Source organism: Sphaerodactylus townsendi, linkage group LG12 (genome assembly GCF_021028975.2).
Source record: "Sphaerodactylus townsendi isolate TG3544 linkage group LG12, MPM_Stown_v2.3, whole genome shotgun sequence".
Taxonomy (NCBI): Eukaryota; Metazoa; Chordata; class Lepidosauria; order Squamata; family Sphaerodactylidae; genus Sphaerodactylus; species Sphaerodactylus townsendi.
In genome coordinates, this window is record NC_059436.1 from 32,699,020 (window position 1) to 32,716,719 (window position 17,700).

The window sequence follows — 17,700 nt, forward strand, 5'->3', positions numbered from 1 at the left end:
CAACAAGTATTTTTTACAGCCATGCATCATCATATTCAAAAAAGGAAGTGCAGTCATCTACATAAAAAGCTAATATATAAATGTTCTTGAAAAAGTTAAAGATCCAGAAGGAGGATTTATTTTGCTTAAAATCACACTACCAGTCAGAAGGATACACACTTTAGTAACCATATATGCCCCACATAATGCCAGAAATTAATTTTTAAAGAAATTTTTCCAATCAGTTTTGGATTTCTAAGAGGATGATGTTATGATATTGGATGATACGAATGATGTGGTAGATCCTAATAATGATAGATCCAGAAAATTAAAGGAGGCAGACTTCCCCAAAATGCTGCTCCTTAAATGGAAATATTGAATTTATTAGATCAAAAATTCCAATTAAAAAGACTATACTGTTTTCAGATAGACGCCAAACATATTCAAGAATAGATGTGTGCTGGATTTCTAAAATTTTACTTAACGTAAGTAGATAAAATAGATACACTACTAAAGACCTTTGCGGATAAAAAACCAATAAAAGTGTTGTGGTAATGAAATGAGGTAGGATGAAGGAGAGGGAAGCTCAATGACAAACTTTTATTGGAAGCGAAAATTGTGGAGAAATGTAAGAAACATCTAGATGATTTTTTTAAAAAATATAACAGGACTGAAGGCAAATCTATTACTATGATTTGGGAAACAAGAAAAGCCTATATGAGAGGGAAACTAATAGCAATAGTTGCAAAGCAGATGAAAAAAAGAATGGAGCAAACAAATAGTATTTTAGAAAGAATGAAAAAACTGAAAGAACAATGCAAAAAACTTTGGATCAAAATTTTTTGAAGGAAATTAAGTGCTTAAGAACACAAGTAGACTTGTTGAAAACTGAAGAAATGCAAAAGAAAATTTGCTAATTTTTGAAACAAAAAACATTTGAGCGTTCGACTAAACCAGGAAGATTTTTAGCTCACTGTTTAAGGAAGAAAACAGGAAAAAGCCAATTACTGGAGTGAAGAAAGGAAACAAAACTACTGTTGTGGAGAAATAAATACAAGAACAATTTGTCCATTTTTTACAGAGTTGTACTAAAAAGGCAGTTCAGAGGAACCAGCTATAAAATACTATATTATGAAATGTCTGTTGAAACATTTACAGTGGAACACCAAGAAACTTTGAATCAGAATATTACAATGCAAGGATTATCATTACCACAAGCTGTAAAATTATTGAAAAAAGGAAAGTACCAGGACCAGATGCAGCATGCTACAAATGTTTAGAATATAAGCTAATTTTACCTTTTTTTTTAGAATAAAATTAACTATATCCTGTTGAAAAGAAAATGAAAGGTACTATACGGATTGTAATTAATGCTATCTGGAATTTAAGACATAGAAAAAGAAAGCAACAAGTAAATTTCTTGATGAAGCAAGGGCGTAGGTAGGGGGGGGATTCTCGGGTTCAACCCCATTCATGTCAGCTCAGCCCCCTCCCGTTTGTGTGTTTTTTAAAAACATTTGTAGTGTTCTTTGGTTTTTGGCCTACAGGAGGCACATTGTTTAGACTAGCAGCACCAACTTTCAGGGATTGTTTGGGGAATTCTCCTGATGATACTCCATGAGTTTGAGTGAGGTTTGGTTCAGAGGGGGGTCCAAAGTTATGGACTCCCAAAGGGGAATGCCCATCCTCCATTGTTTCCAATGGGAGCTAATAGAAGATGGGGGGCTACACCTTTGAGGTCCCATAGCACAGACACAAACTCCACCAAACCTAGGAAGGTATCATCAGGAGAGTCTGATACCACCCAGGTTTGTGAAGTTTGGTCAGGGGTCCAAAGCTGTGGACTCCCCAAGGGGGGTGCCCCATCCTCCATTGTTTCCAATGGGATCCTGTGAGGTGGGAGCTTTTACACCTTTGAGGGTCCATAACTTCACAAACCTGGGTGAGGTATCGTAGAGTCTCCCTAAAGATACCCCTGAGAAGTTTGAGTGCTACTGTTGGGCACCCCAAATTTTCCCAAATTCTCCTTTTAAATCCACCCCCTTCAGCATGGATTTAAAGGGAGAATCTGAGAATCTCAGTTTAGAACAGGGGTGGGAACCTGCGGCTCTCCAGATGTTCCAGAACTACAATTCCCATCAGCCTACCAGCCATTAGCGACAGAGGCTGATGTGGTGGTGTAGTTCCTGTTGAAAGAAGAAGAAGAGTTTGGATTTATATCCCCCCTTTCTCTCCTGTAGGAGATTCAAAGGAGTTTATAATCTCCTTGCCCTTCCTCCCTCACAACAAACACCCTGTGAGGTGGGTGGGACTGAGAGAGCTCCGAAAAGCTGTGACTAGCCCAAGGTCACCCAGCTGGCGTGTGTGGGAGTGCACAGGCTAATCTGAATTCCCCAGATAAGCCTCCACAGCTCAAGCAGCAGAGCAGGGAATTAAACCCGGTTCCTCCAGATTAGAATGCACCTGCTCTTAACCACTACACCACATTGAAAGTGATGCATCACCAAAACAGCATCACTTTCAATGTTGTTTAACTGGGGACCCCAGATTCTCCCTTTAAGGTGGATTTAAAAGGAGAATTTGGGCTCTCTAGTTTAAACACCATTGAAAGTGATTCTGTTTGGGCACACCTGGGCATTATATGGCCCGCGGGCCACGTCCGGCCCGCCGGATGACCCTGACTGCCCCCCCTGCCTTGCTGGGGAGCGAGGCGCCTTTGAAAGCCCCGCAGAAGCCGGTTGCCTTGGCTGCCGGCTTCTGCGGGGCTTTCAAAAGTGCCTCGCCTCGCTGGGGAGCCAGGTGCCTTTGAAAGCCCTGCAGAAGCCGGTTGCCTTGGCTGCCGGCTTCTGCGGGGCTTTCAAAAGCGCCTCGCCCCCCTGCCTTTTGGCCCAGCCCTCCACAATATTTTCTGTTTCTTATGTGGCCCCATGGAAAAAATAATTGCCCACCCCTGTGTTTGGGGGTGGATTCCAGCATCACTGCGGCTGCCCGGGAGGGGGGGGGGAGGTGGCAAAACTCAGATTTTGCACCGGGCTCCATTTTCCCTCTATGCCTCTTCCCAGAGGGGAGGGCAGCATGAACTGCCGGCTGGGAGCCCAGCTGGTAGGTGGCAAGGGAGGGGAGTCTGCTGTCCCCGGCCTCAGAGAGCTGCTTTTATAAACGTTAGGCCAGAGGCGGGGCTTGGGGAGGCATGGCCATGCCCTAGGGGCGGGTGTGGGGTGGCCCCACCCCTGAACCCCTCCCATAAAAAATCTATATCTATGTCCCTGTGATGAAGAGAAAACATTTAACTGTGTTTTCTGGACTTTTATATTGAAGACATTGGAAAACTTCCATTGTGGTTCAAGATTTCTCAATTGGATGCATAGTATTTACACCAAACAATGTACCAGGATATTAGTAAATGATGTTCTTACAGAGGAGGTATAAATTGGAAAAAGAAACGCACCAAGACTGTCTGTTGTCTCCATTGCTGTTTATCTTAGAACTAGAAGTCTTGGCCTCGAAGGTCAGGAAAAGTCAGAGAATTCAAGGATTAAGAGTAGATAGAGAAGACTGCAAGAGGACGATTGACACTGATGATGTATGTATGATGATGATGTGTTAGCCATATTATTAACCATAGAACAGTTTGGACTGTTTTTGTGATATAAAATTAATGGAAAGAAAACAAACATTATTTTAAATTTTTTAGCAGGATAGGAAGAAAAGGATATTGCCAAAATTACCAAATGTGACATTATCTCAACGAAGTCAAATATCTTGGAATTAACCTTAATGGATAAAGTGATACTGTGTTTACACACAATCACGTAACAACATGGAAGAAAATACAAGAAGATATACAGAAATAGGCTAAGCTAAAAATTTCATGGTTAGGAAAAATTTCTACAAAATGAATATTTTACCAAAGATTAATTCCTATTTCTGATTATTCTAATTTATATAAAAGATCAAACTTGAAAGAATGGCAAAGTTGGATAAATAAATTTAGTATATGGCAAAACACAAAGAATCATGTTTAAAGTTTTACAAGATGATAAAAAGAGTAAGACTTGCTGTAACCCAGTATTAAGTTATACTATCAGGCTGCAGGACTAGTTTGGATCTCAGACTGGATCAACAAAGAACTGTTAAATTGGAAACAGCAGATTTGAATGAAGGAGAAAACACAATTATTTACGGGCAGAGGAAGTGGGGCAGAAGAAATGTTTCATTCAAAAGGATAGACATATAATAAGAAATGGGCTTTTGGGTAAACATCTGGATGAAAACACATACAAGGTTAAGCTCTCCAGTGTCACCATCAGTGCTTCTAATAGATGCATATTAATGCAAAAATATAAGAAAGAATAATGACAACATAATCTATAAGGAAATGATAAATACGCAGGGGGAAATTAAATTGCTGCAAGAGATGGAAGATGAAGGAAAGAATATACAGTGACTGATATATTTCAGATAGCTTCAAAGTTAAGAAGAGAACTGAAAGCAACAGGAGAAGTAGTAAGGGAAATGACAGACTCTGAAAAAAATAACAGAGACAGCCTGTTAGGAAGAATATACAGATTTCTGTTAAAATATATGATACTGAAACAAGTGAAAGAATGTATGGTGAAATGGATGCAAAATGTTCAAGAAGAAATATCCTTTCAACAATGGGAATCCTTATGGATGAAGAATATTAAATTTACAACTTGCTAAATGCTGAGAGAAAACCGGTACAAGATGTAGATGTTATATCACTCCAAAAGACATTGGAAAGTTGAACAAAAATTTTTTAAAGGAAATGTTAGAAATGTAAAGAAGTAGATGGATAGTTTTACCATGTGTGGTGGACTTGTAAAAAGGTTTAAAAATTTTAATGTATTAACAGGAACTAGTCTGATACTAGCATTTAAATAGAAAGCAGAAAAATGTTCTGATGAAGAAATTTGGGAAAAGAAGATGAGAATATGCTACCGTGACAAAACTTACTAGCCTTGTAAACAGGAAGCCAAAACAGGAATTTTATGAGTGGACGTTCATATATTGTTCAAATATGTCCTAATGATATTTTTACTTAATGATGCTATGATGCTTTGAATAAGTGATTAAAAGAATAATTGATTAATTCTAATATTAGGGGTTTAATGGGCTGGAATGTAGAAATGATATTTTGATTTAAAATAGATTTAATATAGATAGGCTTTTGTTGCTTTAGTTTACTGTAGATTAGATAATAACTGATTAATTAAAATATAAAGGATAAATATGATATAAGTGGAAATAGCATTATATAAATCCCTCTCCTCTTTACCATTGTATTAATGTGGATATTAATGTTATAAAATTATAATGTTCTGTTTGTTTGGCTGATAACGAAGGCTTTCTCAAACTGAGTATTGTCAGTGCTTAGATTCATCTAATATTCAGATGAAAATTTATTATATTAATCTGTAAAATATTTTCCTTTTAATTTTTGTAAAACTCTGGAATTAATAAGAACTTTTGGAAATAAAGTATTTTTACAGCTTTGGTCTGCTTCTTGGTTTATGTATTTCTTGAGTTTCCTCCATGTGCTAACTATCATTGCATCTGAAGAAGAGCTACATGTGTGAAAATACATCCCATTTCCTTGCATCTCTGCTAAAGGTTTATTACTGTGCCTCTTACATATATACTTACTGTGCACTATACCATTGAAAGGAAAGATTCAGGTTTTGAGACTTTAATTGTCAGGAAACACCTACCACTTCCTCCTCATTTCTGTCTTGCGTGTTAAGGGAGGTGGCAGAAATAGCAGTAGCGATACTGAGAATATGGTTTTAAAACCAATACACCCAAACTCAGGGATCTTCTTTGCTCTGCCCCTGTCATCTGCATTATTTATGAGGTATTATAAAGCTGATGTAACTGAGAGTTGCTTGCAGTACAACCCACTGGAGAATTTTGACTTTCTGTTAAATGTCAGGGAAATCTTATTGGACATGACATTTAAGAAGATTGCTAATTGTGGCCTCGTATACCCTACCCTACACGTTTCTTTGAGAATGAAACTAGTGTTAAGGAATAAATAATACTTTTAGCCCTCTGCTGCTCTGCAGTATCTCATACTAGGCTTTGTTTTGAAATGCTGGCAAAAGCTACTATGACTAAAATTCATAGGATTCCCTGGGCTCTGGGCAAGGCAGTTTAGCTCCAGGACAGTTTTACCTTGGAAGTGCCCGAAGGGATTGAAGTTCTATTTGAATGTATGGTGACAAGTTTCTAAACTCCACCTGCTTTCACTGACTGTCTCAGGTTCACTATTGAAAATCATAAAGATGGTGTGGTGGTCTAAAACTAAAGTTGGCGTCAAGTGTGGATGAAAGTGATTGCAGTACAACCCAAAGCACAGAACTACAGAGTGTGACCCGAAGGGGGAGTGCTTACTTATTTATATCCTGCCTTTGTCCCAAATGGAATCCCAAAGTGGCTTATATCATTCTCCTCTCCTCTGTTTTAACATGGGACCAGAGCATGGGACCAGCCCAAGGTCACTCAGCAAGCTTCCGTGGCAAAGTGGGGATTTGAACCTAGATTTCCTAGATCCTAATCCAACTCTCTTACCACTTCACCACGCTGGCTCTCACAGGAAGCCTAATGAAAGCATGAAGAGAACAACTACAGCAAAACATGAGACGTGCCTTTATGTAGCTGAGGTCCCATCCACTCTTTGCAAATGTCCCCCTTTGGCTGTGGAGCAGAACTCAGGGTTGCCCTTGAGCTGAGGTCTGTATTTCTGCCCCAAACAAGTCCTTCCACATCTGCCTCCTCTAAAATGTTTGGCACCTCTGGGCACACCCTCATCTAGGTGTCCCAACGTTTTTGAGCCTGTGGGCACCTTTGGAATTTTGACACAGGAGAGTGGGCATAGCCTCAAAATGGCAATCCCTGGAGGTAACGCCAGCCTCAAAATGCCAGCCTCAAAAGAGCGAGGCTATGCAAAAACTCTTCAGCATTTCAGAAAGAAACTCAAAACATAATGCTTTCTAAAATTAGCTTGTTGTTTAAAAAGAATTTCTTCCATACACACAGCTTACCTTTAGTCTTACATTGAAGATCCTTGTTCTATGGTAGCAACAGCTATGGAAGCTATTTATAAAAATCTGCACAGCCAATCAGAAGCACTGCTGGACAGAAACCCTGCTGGCCTGAACTTTGTAAAAAAACCTGGCAGGCATCAGTAAAAGTATTGGTGGCTCCATGGCATCCGTAGGCCCTGCCCTCAGTGTTTTCTAGAAATAGTTCAGGAAGGCTCAGCTCCTGAGACAGGAGGATGATTATTGCCATAAGTTCACTAACATCAGGGAAACCTAGTATCTGGCATCTAATGAACAATGTGGCTACAGCTCTAGTAAAAAGCATAATATTGGGGGACCTGCTGAAATAGGAAGAAATGTTGATTGTTGGTTCATGGGGGTGGGTATGCTCTGTGTGTAAATGTGGCGTCTATTATCTGTGCCAAAACTTATATGTTACTTTGAGTCTCCAGCCTGTAGGCGATGGTCAGTCTTTGTGATTCAGGGGGTTGCCGTGAAAGCAGGTTCAGTGCCCTATCCCCCCCCCCCCCCATTACTATGTTGTTCCTAGGAATTATTTCTCGTCCAGCCACTTTTTCTTTTGCAGCCTTATTTATTGCCAGAATTCCAAATCCTTGGAAGAAAATAGATAGTGAAAGCAGAATAGTCAACAAACGAGGCACAACATGAATACTGATTTGCTTAATTCTGTTTGCAGAATCTCTGTTGCACAGATGTGTACGCAGGCTCCAGTGTTGCTCAGTACATTTGGAGAGATACTGTATAAATATGCAAGATATCCTGTGACTTCCTTGATTTGGATTGTGTCAGTTTTCCTGGGCTTTTATACCTGTGTGTGGTTGCTGAGAGAGTTCTGCTACACCTGAACTGGAGGATTATTCTATGGCTCAATATTCTAGCGCTTGTTGACTTGCTAGAGAATTCTTCTGTTATGGTGAAAACAAATGATGAACATCTTCAGGGGTTTTTTTTTTAAAAAAAAGAGAAATCCTTTTGTTTCTTCAGACAAAGTATGCCCGACATTTGTTGTTTTGAGGCATTAAATATGTTCTGCATGGTAATTAACTAGATTAATGCTAATTATAATTGGTGTCCATTCAAAAATGTCAAACCTATTTAAGCATCTTTTTCATAATGCTGTTAATTAGTGAATTGCATTGAAGTTTATACACACAGGCAAGGAGTTAACTGCTAAGAGGAAACTGAGCTTCTCTGCTGATGGTCTTGAGGACACTGGCAAGGTGGCAGCTGGCAGTCATGCTCGCCTTGCCAACATAGACCCAGGGACATGTAGCTGCTTTATGCATCTTGTTTTTATTTTCTCTCCACAGTATTTTAAAAAGCAGAAGCGGCTAATCCCGGAAAGGACGGTTTGGAAATACTTTGTGCAGTTGTGCAGTGCAGTTGAACACATGCATTCCCGCAGGGTGATGCACAGAGGTAACATTAATTCAGTCTCTTTTTGCTGGATAATAGTATAATGTTCCAATTAGTAAGTGCCTGCATTCAAAAACAATTATGCTGATGTTCAGCCAGTGTGTTTAGAGAGACAGTGGAGCTTGCAAGATGAATTTCTCCTTGTGCCTGATGCCTGACTGTTACAGCATTCAGCCTAAGCTGATCAGGGGGATTATGAAGATGAGTTGCCTCCAGTCACCATCACCGATATGTGGTAGAAGTGTCAAAGCCTCAATTAGAATGGTGGCAGAGGCATTAATGTTGAGGGTATAGCAAACTCTGAGCAACAGTGACCTTTCAGCGTGGGAGTCCTCGTTAGAGTCTCTGGACTAATGCAGATAGTAGACTCCCTCCAAAAAGCCATCTTCTTTCTTTTTTTAAATGCACAGTCAGTGTTTTGAAAGAAAGACACTTTAGGGAATACAAATGTGCCACAAAGGAACAGATGCTTGTCCTGCTGCCGTTCTCAAATTTGTCATCTTTTAGATGTAGCAAACATTTTGCTGAATCCACATAGTATTCTGTTCTTTCAAGGTTTCTGTATAGTGCTTTTTCATCAATAGATCTCAAAGGGCTTTCCTTTCATCTCATTGTAAACAGTGCAGGAGACTTATGAGGCAGGCTACTATTTCTTTTCCTGTTTTACAGATGTGAAACTGGTGCTTTAGAAACCTTCTGCAAACCTCCCAGCTGTGACATCCTTACCAACACACAATATTTCTAGAATTAAAGGGAGGAGTGCTCTTGATATGAACAGTTTCACTTTTTTAACACAGGCAAAATATATTGCCTTTTGTTTGAGGGAAAGATGTTTATGTTTCCCTGCAACTTTCTACTTGGTATGCACAATATATTGAGAAATGTTCCTGCTTTTAAAAAGAAATAAGAAAATGCTTTGGGAGATCTATGAATGAGGTTACAAACTGGGGAAACTGGGGAATTTGACCATATTTCTCTCTCCTGTTTTCCAGACATAAAACCAGCCAATGTGTTTATAACAGCTACTGGAGCAGTGAAGCTAGGAGATCTTGGACTGGGTCGCTTCTTTAGCTCCAAAACCACTGCTGCACATTCCTTAGGTAATGTTTATTTATTTATTTATTATGTGTTAATGATAACCCAGCTCAGTTGGCATTTCAACTTGAAAAATGTAAATAGCTTCTTTTTAAAGCTATTTAATGGTTCAGTTTTCTTTGTTATGGTCAAATCTTGAAGCTTCACTAGATGTATTTTCTGCAACACTCCAAACTCTTGGGATGGGGCAGGCTTTTCAAATAAATAAGTGCTGATTAAACAGCCAAGCTGTGAAGTGACCTCCTGGATGGTATTAACATGTTCCAAACATCTTGTGTGCCTGCATTAGAAGTCTTTGCGTGTGCGCCTGATGTCCTTTTCTTAACAATCCATTTCATGGGATGCTCATCTGACCAAACTTCTTTGTGCTGCTCCTCATAATCACTTTGAGTTCATCTTAATTTATTTTTTTTAGAACAAGTTGTTGCCCCATCATAGCCTGAAACTTTGGCATTTATAGAGTAGGTGAATAGCCCTTGGTTTGCTATAGTGAAGCCATTTTATGCGTTCTTGTAAAATGTGCAGAAAATGGCAAAAATGCTACTCTTCAGGTATGTGTGGGAGCAAGCCATACTGAGGAAGCCTCCTTCTTGATAGCCATTCAAAATTGCTTAAGCTGAGGGCAAAAATGAGTTCATGTCAAGTGCAATGAATTCATCCCTATTTGACTGTTGTAGTTATTAAGCATAAATTAGAACATGGGATCTTGGGTTACCCAGAAGCCAGGCAGCCAATGTCAGAGGTTCGAATTGAGAGGAACCCATACCCTATTACTACACATCAGGGAAATGGCATCCAGGAATGAAGTCCACAGGCAATTGAATGGCAGCAAAACCCAAGTTAGTTCCCTCGTACACCTGACATACAGGTCGGCATTTTTGTATTCTGAAGGCTTTTTCATTTAACAGTCAGAATAAACCCTGAAATCCTACCTGATTTAAAGTGCTTTGCCATGCTATTTGTTTTTTGGCGGCACAATCTTGCAGGTGTAGTTTAATATAGAAACTTACAATTTTTTAAGAGGCAGTGGCAAATGCATATGCACAATTGCTCCGCCTGTGATATTGGGTTTTTTTTTCCTATTTCAGTGTTGCCCTGGCAACCATCTTGAACTCCAATATCTAAGGCTGCTGACCCATGAATTGAGCACAGGGCTTATGCAAATAGATTACCTAATTTTTTTTCCTTTGTATTTGCTAACATCAGACTGGCATAAAAGGGCATTAGGCAGTACCATAACTTGTCTGACAGGTGTACTCCTGGCTGTGGCAGCATAGACGCCTCTGTGTCAGAAATGGAAGCCGTAATTAGAGCAAGGAACAGAATGAACGTCAAACGAATTACCCAGCAGCAGATCATATTTGTCAGGAAGGATTGCATACATAAAAATTAAGTGACAGTACATGCCGGGGTAATGAAAGAAAAATGAAAGATTTGCCCATACACTTCTTGCAAGATACAAGCGAATGTCTCGCTTGGAGCAGCAGCAGGCTCTGCACGACAAATTACATGGCTGGGTTTTGAGGCTGCTATTTCTTCGCTGCAAGTCAGCATACATAAAGCAAGACAGGGTGAGGCCCACTTAAACAAATACCTGACAGCAGACTGGCGGAATAAACTCAGGTGCACATCATTCTGCACTTGGAGTCCTTAATGCCAGTAAGCCCCCAAAACCTTATTCAAACATGGAAGGGAAGCATGTTTGAGCAATCAACCCCACAGAAATAATGGTGACATTGGCTTTATTCAAACATGCATGCAGCATTCTGTTACTGCTACTTCTTTGACCATCAGCCTGTTGCTTCCAGAAGGCACGATACTTTCTTCATAAGAGCAGTATTGATTCAGCTGTAGTTTAGCAGAAAGCCTCATATATACCCATGTGCTTTTTTGCCAGGGGATATTTTATTTTAAGCTGCTCCTTCAGGGAATAAATGTAGGGACAGTGAAGACCCTGCAGCACACCCATTGAATGCAAAGTCCTTTCTAACTAAAGTTCATTCACTCTTATCTATACAAGTCCTTATGTTTCTTTAACACTATTCATTCTTCTTACAGCTTATGCTGAAGTTCTGACCAGTTCCGTGTGAGGAATATTGAATTATTCTACTTCAGATTCACATAGGGGTGCATCGGTGTTTGTTTGAGACATCTGAGGCACAGCTCCCAACTACATAAAGTGTGTGGGTTTTTTTCCATAGACTGAAATTCTTTCTGAAGGTCCCATTTAGGGGGTGCATCGAATATCAAGCCTTGAATGTAAAAACTGCCATGACGTTACATCTTTTGGGCATTAGGATCCATTGATTGTGTTTCCTCCTTCTCTTGGAGAGTAGCTTTCTTAGTTTAGAAGAACGGTCATGCAGTTGACCGGGATGGTTAGAGGTACATACAGTTGGCTTGTACATTTAGAGCTCAGTCTCAACACTGAAATTGATGGCAATAGATTTAAGTTAGAAGACTACATAAAATGCATAAGTCACCTGTGGAGTTTATTTCATAAGATGTTAAGATGTCCACTTGCTTAGACTGCTGTAGATTTAGGCAAATTCATGGAGGAGGAGATATTTGTCAGTGGCTGTTAGCCATGATGGTTAAATGGATCTTCCATGTTCAGAGACAATATGCGATTGTGGGCTTTCCAGCATCTTTTACTGGGTGACCGTGAGAAACAGGATGCGGGACTTTGTGGACCCTCAGCTTTATCCATTAAAACTGCTCATATGTGGATCCTATTTCTGATGAGCAAGAAAACTGGAAAACATAAGCATCCTCCTATTATTATGCTGGCATGACCACCCTGCAATTCCAGGTAGGGCTCTCAGCAAGGATTAGGACTAGTTCTCTGCACAAGACCAGCAGCATCTCGGTGTTAGAGTACCCATTGAAGCCCAGTTTGAATTTTGTTTATCATAGGATTATTTATTGGTTTCTGTGGAATTAAAACTTTGCTGATTCAAGTAAAGTTTGCTAGAGAATGGTTGGGAATTAACATTAAATTAAGTGAGTTTGTCTCTTGAACCTGTGGCGTGCTTTCTTGGTAGTAACTGAGACTTCTGGAACACATTTTTATATATATAACCAAAACTGTGAGTGGACATTTAAAACCCAACTTGTGTGTTAGTCTTAATATTTTCCCTTATAGTGCAACTTTTAAAAGACATAGTACAATCTTTTGAGTATGTATTAATGAGTTGGTGGCTGCTATTTCTGAGATGATGTATTTCTGAGCTGTTCTAGTAAGTTCATGATAGAGGAGCATCTTGAATCCAGATTCAAACCAAAGTATCTCCACTAAGCCTCATTGACTGTTTTAGCATTAACAATAAAGTTTACATTATTATTTGAGAAACAGATTTGTGGTATATTTCTGCCTCAGATATTCTGATCTGCCTTTTGACCCAAAGTGGACCTTCTCAGCAGCCCATCAATTGCAATAATGAATACAAAAACTGATACATGAAAGCAAATTTTAAAATAATTGGTATAAAAATAATTAATGGTTCATAAATTTGTTTGAAAATGATCATGGTCATAGATAAATCCTTGGCAGTCAACCATGCAATTGAAAACTTAAGAACATAAGAAAGAGCCTGCTGGATCAGACCAGAGTCCATTTAGTCCAGCACTCTGCTACTCACAGTGGCCCACCAGATGCCTTTGGGAGCTCACATGCAAGATGTGAAAGCAATGGCCTGCTGCTGCTCCCGAGCACCTGGTCTGCTAAGGCATTTGCAATCTCGGATCAAGATTGGCAGCCATAAAGCCCCTTTTACAACTTTCCTACAACTATTTTGTATTACTACATTAAACTTTTGAACAAATGTGAATTCTTTTTTTTACAGACAGAAGCCTTTATTGGCATTATAAATTACAATATTACAATATTAAAAACAATATTTTTTTTATCAACCACCATGTAATCTTCTGAACATGCTTAAAATGTAAAGAGCCATCTTCCGTATAGTAGTGGCTTGATGTCCATGATCAGAAGAGCGTGCTTAAAAGTTTTTGAGTTGGGTTTTGCTCTTCTTCCAACTTGGGAAGAGTAATGATAAAATTCCTAGTAAAATGGGGCTTGCCACAGAAAGCAAACTGAGCAGCATCGGCAATCAGAGAGCTTTAAGCCACAATTTGTGCCTGAAATAAACAGGCAGTTAGCCTGGTGTTCTGTGAATGAAATTCAACGTCCAGAACCCCCACCTCTCTGGCTTCAACCTGCCTTGCTTCATCAGCTGTTCTTTTACCCCCAGTATTACTTCTTCTCTGCAGGGCAAATCAAAGGAAACTTTCTGGTTAATAGTCTCCGATTAGCCTCCTCTTGTCAAATTGGCTGATGTAATGCATTGCTGAGGTCCAGCTGATTAAATTGGAAATCTTGTGCACTTTCCTAGAAGATGCTCATTACAAGATATTCCCACTCAATGCTGGACAGACTATAAAGACAATTGGGCTTGTCAGTCTTTTATTCTGGCCCTTATTTAAAAATTAATGTTTCTGTCCTTTCCATTCCACATCCTTTATTAGGCATATATACAATTGAAACAGTACAGGAATTACAAGTCATTGTGAACAAATAAACGTAACTTTTTAAAAAAAGAGATAGAATGAATTAAGCTAATATATTGATTGCATAGCATTATCTTGAGGTTAAAGAGTAATTCATCTGATTCATTCTGATTAACCGTGGTTTTTTTTTGTAATTTCAAGCAAGAATTTAGTAACTTCATTGCAATTGACATAATCAAAGCTATCCAACAATTGATGGATCTGTCTGTCTGTCTGTCTTTCCTTCCTCCTACCCTGATTTCTGTCTGTTCATCCATTGCTGACAACTTCACAATAATGATAGGTAAATGTGCTAGGTAGATTGGTTGGGTTGAGGGAAGCAAAGACTGTTCCATAGACCTACTTAATGTCATAGCACAATTTAGCACACAGAAATCATGAAACCTGACACACTCATTCATGTAATACACGCTGTCATTCTGCTTTGTTCAAAGGCCTTTTTCGGAAGTTATGTCAATGACAATACTATTTTGAATAAAGAGTTATAAACAGCAAGTGTAACTTTCCATCTTTTGTTCCCATTCATCTTCTATGAATGGACTGCATGTATTTCTTAAGTATACTTCCAACATTCCAATACTTCCAACTTCCAACCCCTTGGGGATTGGGCGGTCTATAAATTTAAATAATAAATGAATGAATGAATAAATAAATAAATAAATAAATAAATAAATAAATATGGCTACTGTATGAATGAATGACTTCTGAATGAATGAGTGACTTTAACAACCTTGCTCAGATCTTGCAAACTGAGGGTTGTGACCATCTCATGTTGGGTCTTCCTCTTTTCCTTCTGTCTTCAACTTTGTGAAGCGTTATTGTCTTTTCCACTTAGTCTTGTCTTCTCATAATGTGACCAAAGTACAGTAACTTCAGTTTGGTCCTTTAGCTACCAGGGAGAGTTCAGACTTGATTTGATCTATAACTCATTTTTTTTTAACTCTGCTTCCAAATATGCTTAAAACTGCTGACTCTACTTCCCAATCTTTGCCTCTGAAGTCACATGGACTTTGGAGGTGGAGTCTGTAGTTAAAGCTGGACCCATCCAGCTCTAGGGTTCAGATGTAATAACCTGAAATTTTTCAGAGAAAAGCTAGGAAGTTTCTGGGTTTATTAAACCCAAAGCTGAAAAAAGGTGGCTACCCCAACAGAAAATTTTTAACAGTTTATATTTTTTCAGCATCAGTCATAAAGCTGTTTAATTCCACAGTGGTCATTATATTTGTCTTCTTGATGTTTGGCTGTAATCCTGCTTTGGAACTTTCTGCTTTAACTTTCATCAGTGGTTGTTTCAAATCTTCACTGTTTTCTGCCACTAACATGGTATTGTGTGCATGTCAAATTGTTAATGTTCCTTCCGCCAATTTCCACTCCACCTTCATGTAAGTCTTATCCAGTTTTTCTTATATGTTCTTCGCATGGATTGAACAGATAGGGAGGTAAAATAATCCTTGTCTGACATTTTTATCAACTAGAACCCATTCTGTTTTTCCATATTCTGTCCTAACAGTAGCCTCTAGTTCGGAATATAGGTTGCACATCAATACAATCACATGTTGTAACATGCACATTTCTTTTAAAACCATGATCCATACGGTCAAAAGCTTTGCTGTATAAATGAACGGTGGAATCCTGGGTCTCAAGTGTGCTTCCTTTGTCTGGCACTGGAATGTCAGAGTTTTATTGGTGAGGATGTTCAGTTTTTGTTGCTGTGTACAGCTTTAAACGAAACCAGTGTCACTGGGCATAGACAGTTCTATTTTCCTTCACTTAGAAAGATAAAAATTCATGGCTTTATAACTATAGACATCTGGTACCCCTGTTTTAAGTTAAGCACTGTTTCTAAGGTGTAATGACATCCTCCTATCCACCATAGGGACACCAGACCATTAAAAAGTCTAAAATAAGGAATTTAATATTGTTCTGAGTGCCTGATTCTAATCGGACTTCCAGAGCAGTGGGATGAGACACTATTTCTCCCCCACCCGCCGCCCATGCTTTTTCAAGTTCTGAAACAGCTGCAGGGGGAGGGGAGTTCTTCCCACTGTGCTGCAGGCACAATGAGGATTGGGTCCCTGTACAATTTTTGAATCACCCATTTTAGGTTTCAAAATGGCAGTGGCAACCCCATGTTTGACACAAAGATGCTGTCATGTCTAGCTTTGTGTAGGAGAGTCTCTGTGGACAAGATTAAAGGACCACCTTCCCTGTACAATTTTTGAATCACCCATTTTAGGTTTCAAAATGGCAGTGGCAACCCCATGTTTGACACAAAGATGCTGTCATGTCTAGCTTTGTGTAGGAGAGTCTCTGTGGACAAGATTAAAGGACCACCTAATTAAGTTCTCTGTTTTCAACAGTGGTCAGTCATGTGCTTCTGGGAAGCCTACAATCACAGAATGAAGGCAGCAGCTCTGGACTGGAGTTTCACACAGATCACTTGCATAACTTTCAATCCAGGAAAGAGCTGTCACACTCTTTAGCATCTCTTGCTTATTGTGTCTGTCTAAGAACAACTAGAAAGAGGATGTGGACAAAAGAGTGAGAAGTGGGTCATAATGATGGTTCTGTAGTCTTCCATTGGAAGATGTTGGTTGAGATGCCTTCTTGAGGATTTCTGGGTGGGTAATGGTAGAAAGTTCAAGTCACAGCCAACTTATGGCAACTTCTCAAGTGGTTTTTAAGGCAAGAGATGGTTTACTATTGCCTTACCTTTGTATAGCAACCCTGGATTTCTTTGTGGCCTCCCATCCAAGTACTAACCAGAGCCAACCCTGTTTAACTTCCGAGATCTGATGAGATCAGCCTAGGCTGGGCCATCCAGGTGAAGACACTTGTGTGTGACCATGGGCCAATTCCTACCATGTTTCAAAGATGAATGAGAGAATTACCATAAAGTAAGCATGCTACTGAGAAGCATTTTACATATGGCTAACTGTTAGCACGAACAATGATAAGTCTGCAGTGACAGGTTTATCTTTTTGAAAGCTCTAGTCAGACACATTGTTAGGCAGGGATTCTGTGAGATACTGAGAGGAAAATAGTAAGCATGTTGATAATAGAACCAAACCAGGATTTAAAACACATTCCAAACACACTTTTCACTTAGTTTGTTGTACGATTGCCTTGTGAAACTCTGTGAAGTTCCAGCAGAATCAGGGCTGGCCTGAGTTGCGAGTGTCTCATAGTACACATGAGGGTTCGGGGTTTTGACTTGCCTTGTCCTGGAAGGTAATTCCTTTTTCTTGGCTTCTGTCTTACAGTGGGAACACCCTACTATATGTCCCCAGAAAGAATTCATGAAAATGGCTATAACTTTAAATCAGATATCTGGTCTTTGGGCTGTTTATTGTATGAGGTAAGCATATCTCTCTTTAATATTCATATACAATATGGAAAGATAGAAATGAGTAAAAATGAATGAATTGAACAAAAAGATTTAATTGTATATAGTTCTAATTATTGTTAATAGCAAAGTGTTCCAGCAATATATGTGTACATGTGAAAACAACGTCTAGTTTTTGGTGACCAAGCAGCTCCCAGGATTTTTGAAGTC

At 39.3% G+C, this 17,700-nt stretch overlaps 1 protein-coding gene across 3 annotated transcripts in view; it reads left to right on the top strand.

The window, feature by feature from the left end:
• Positions 1 to 17,700, top strand: part of NEK6 (NIMA related kinase 6) — an 80,199-nt gene that overhangs the window by 50,712 nt on the left and 11,787 nt on the right. For all 3 annotated transcript variants that reach the window (XM_048513368.1, XM_048513365.1, XM_048513366.1), the window contains exons 6-8: positions 8,375 to 8,483; positions 9,473 to 9,580; positions 17,408 to 17,502. In XM_048513368.1, the coding sequence (XP_048369325.1) occupies positions 8,375 to 8,483; positions 9,473 to 9,580; positions 17,408 to 17,502 (312 nt within the window). The remainder of the gene's footprint in view (positions 1 to 8,374; positions 8,484 to 9,472; positions 9,581 to 17,407; positions 17,503 to 17,700) is intronic.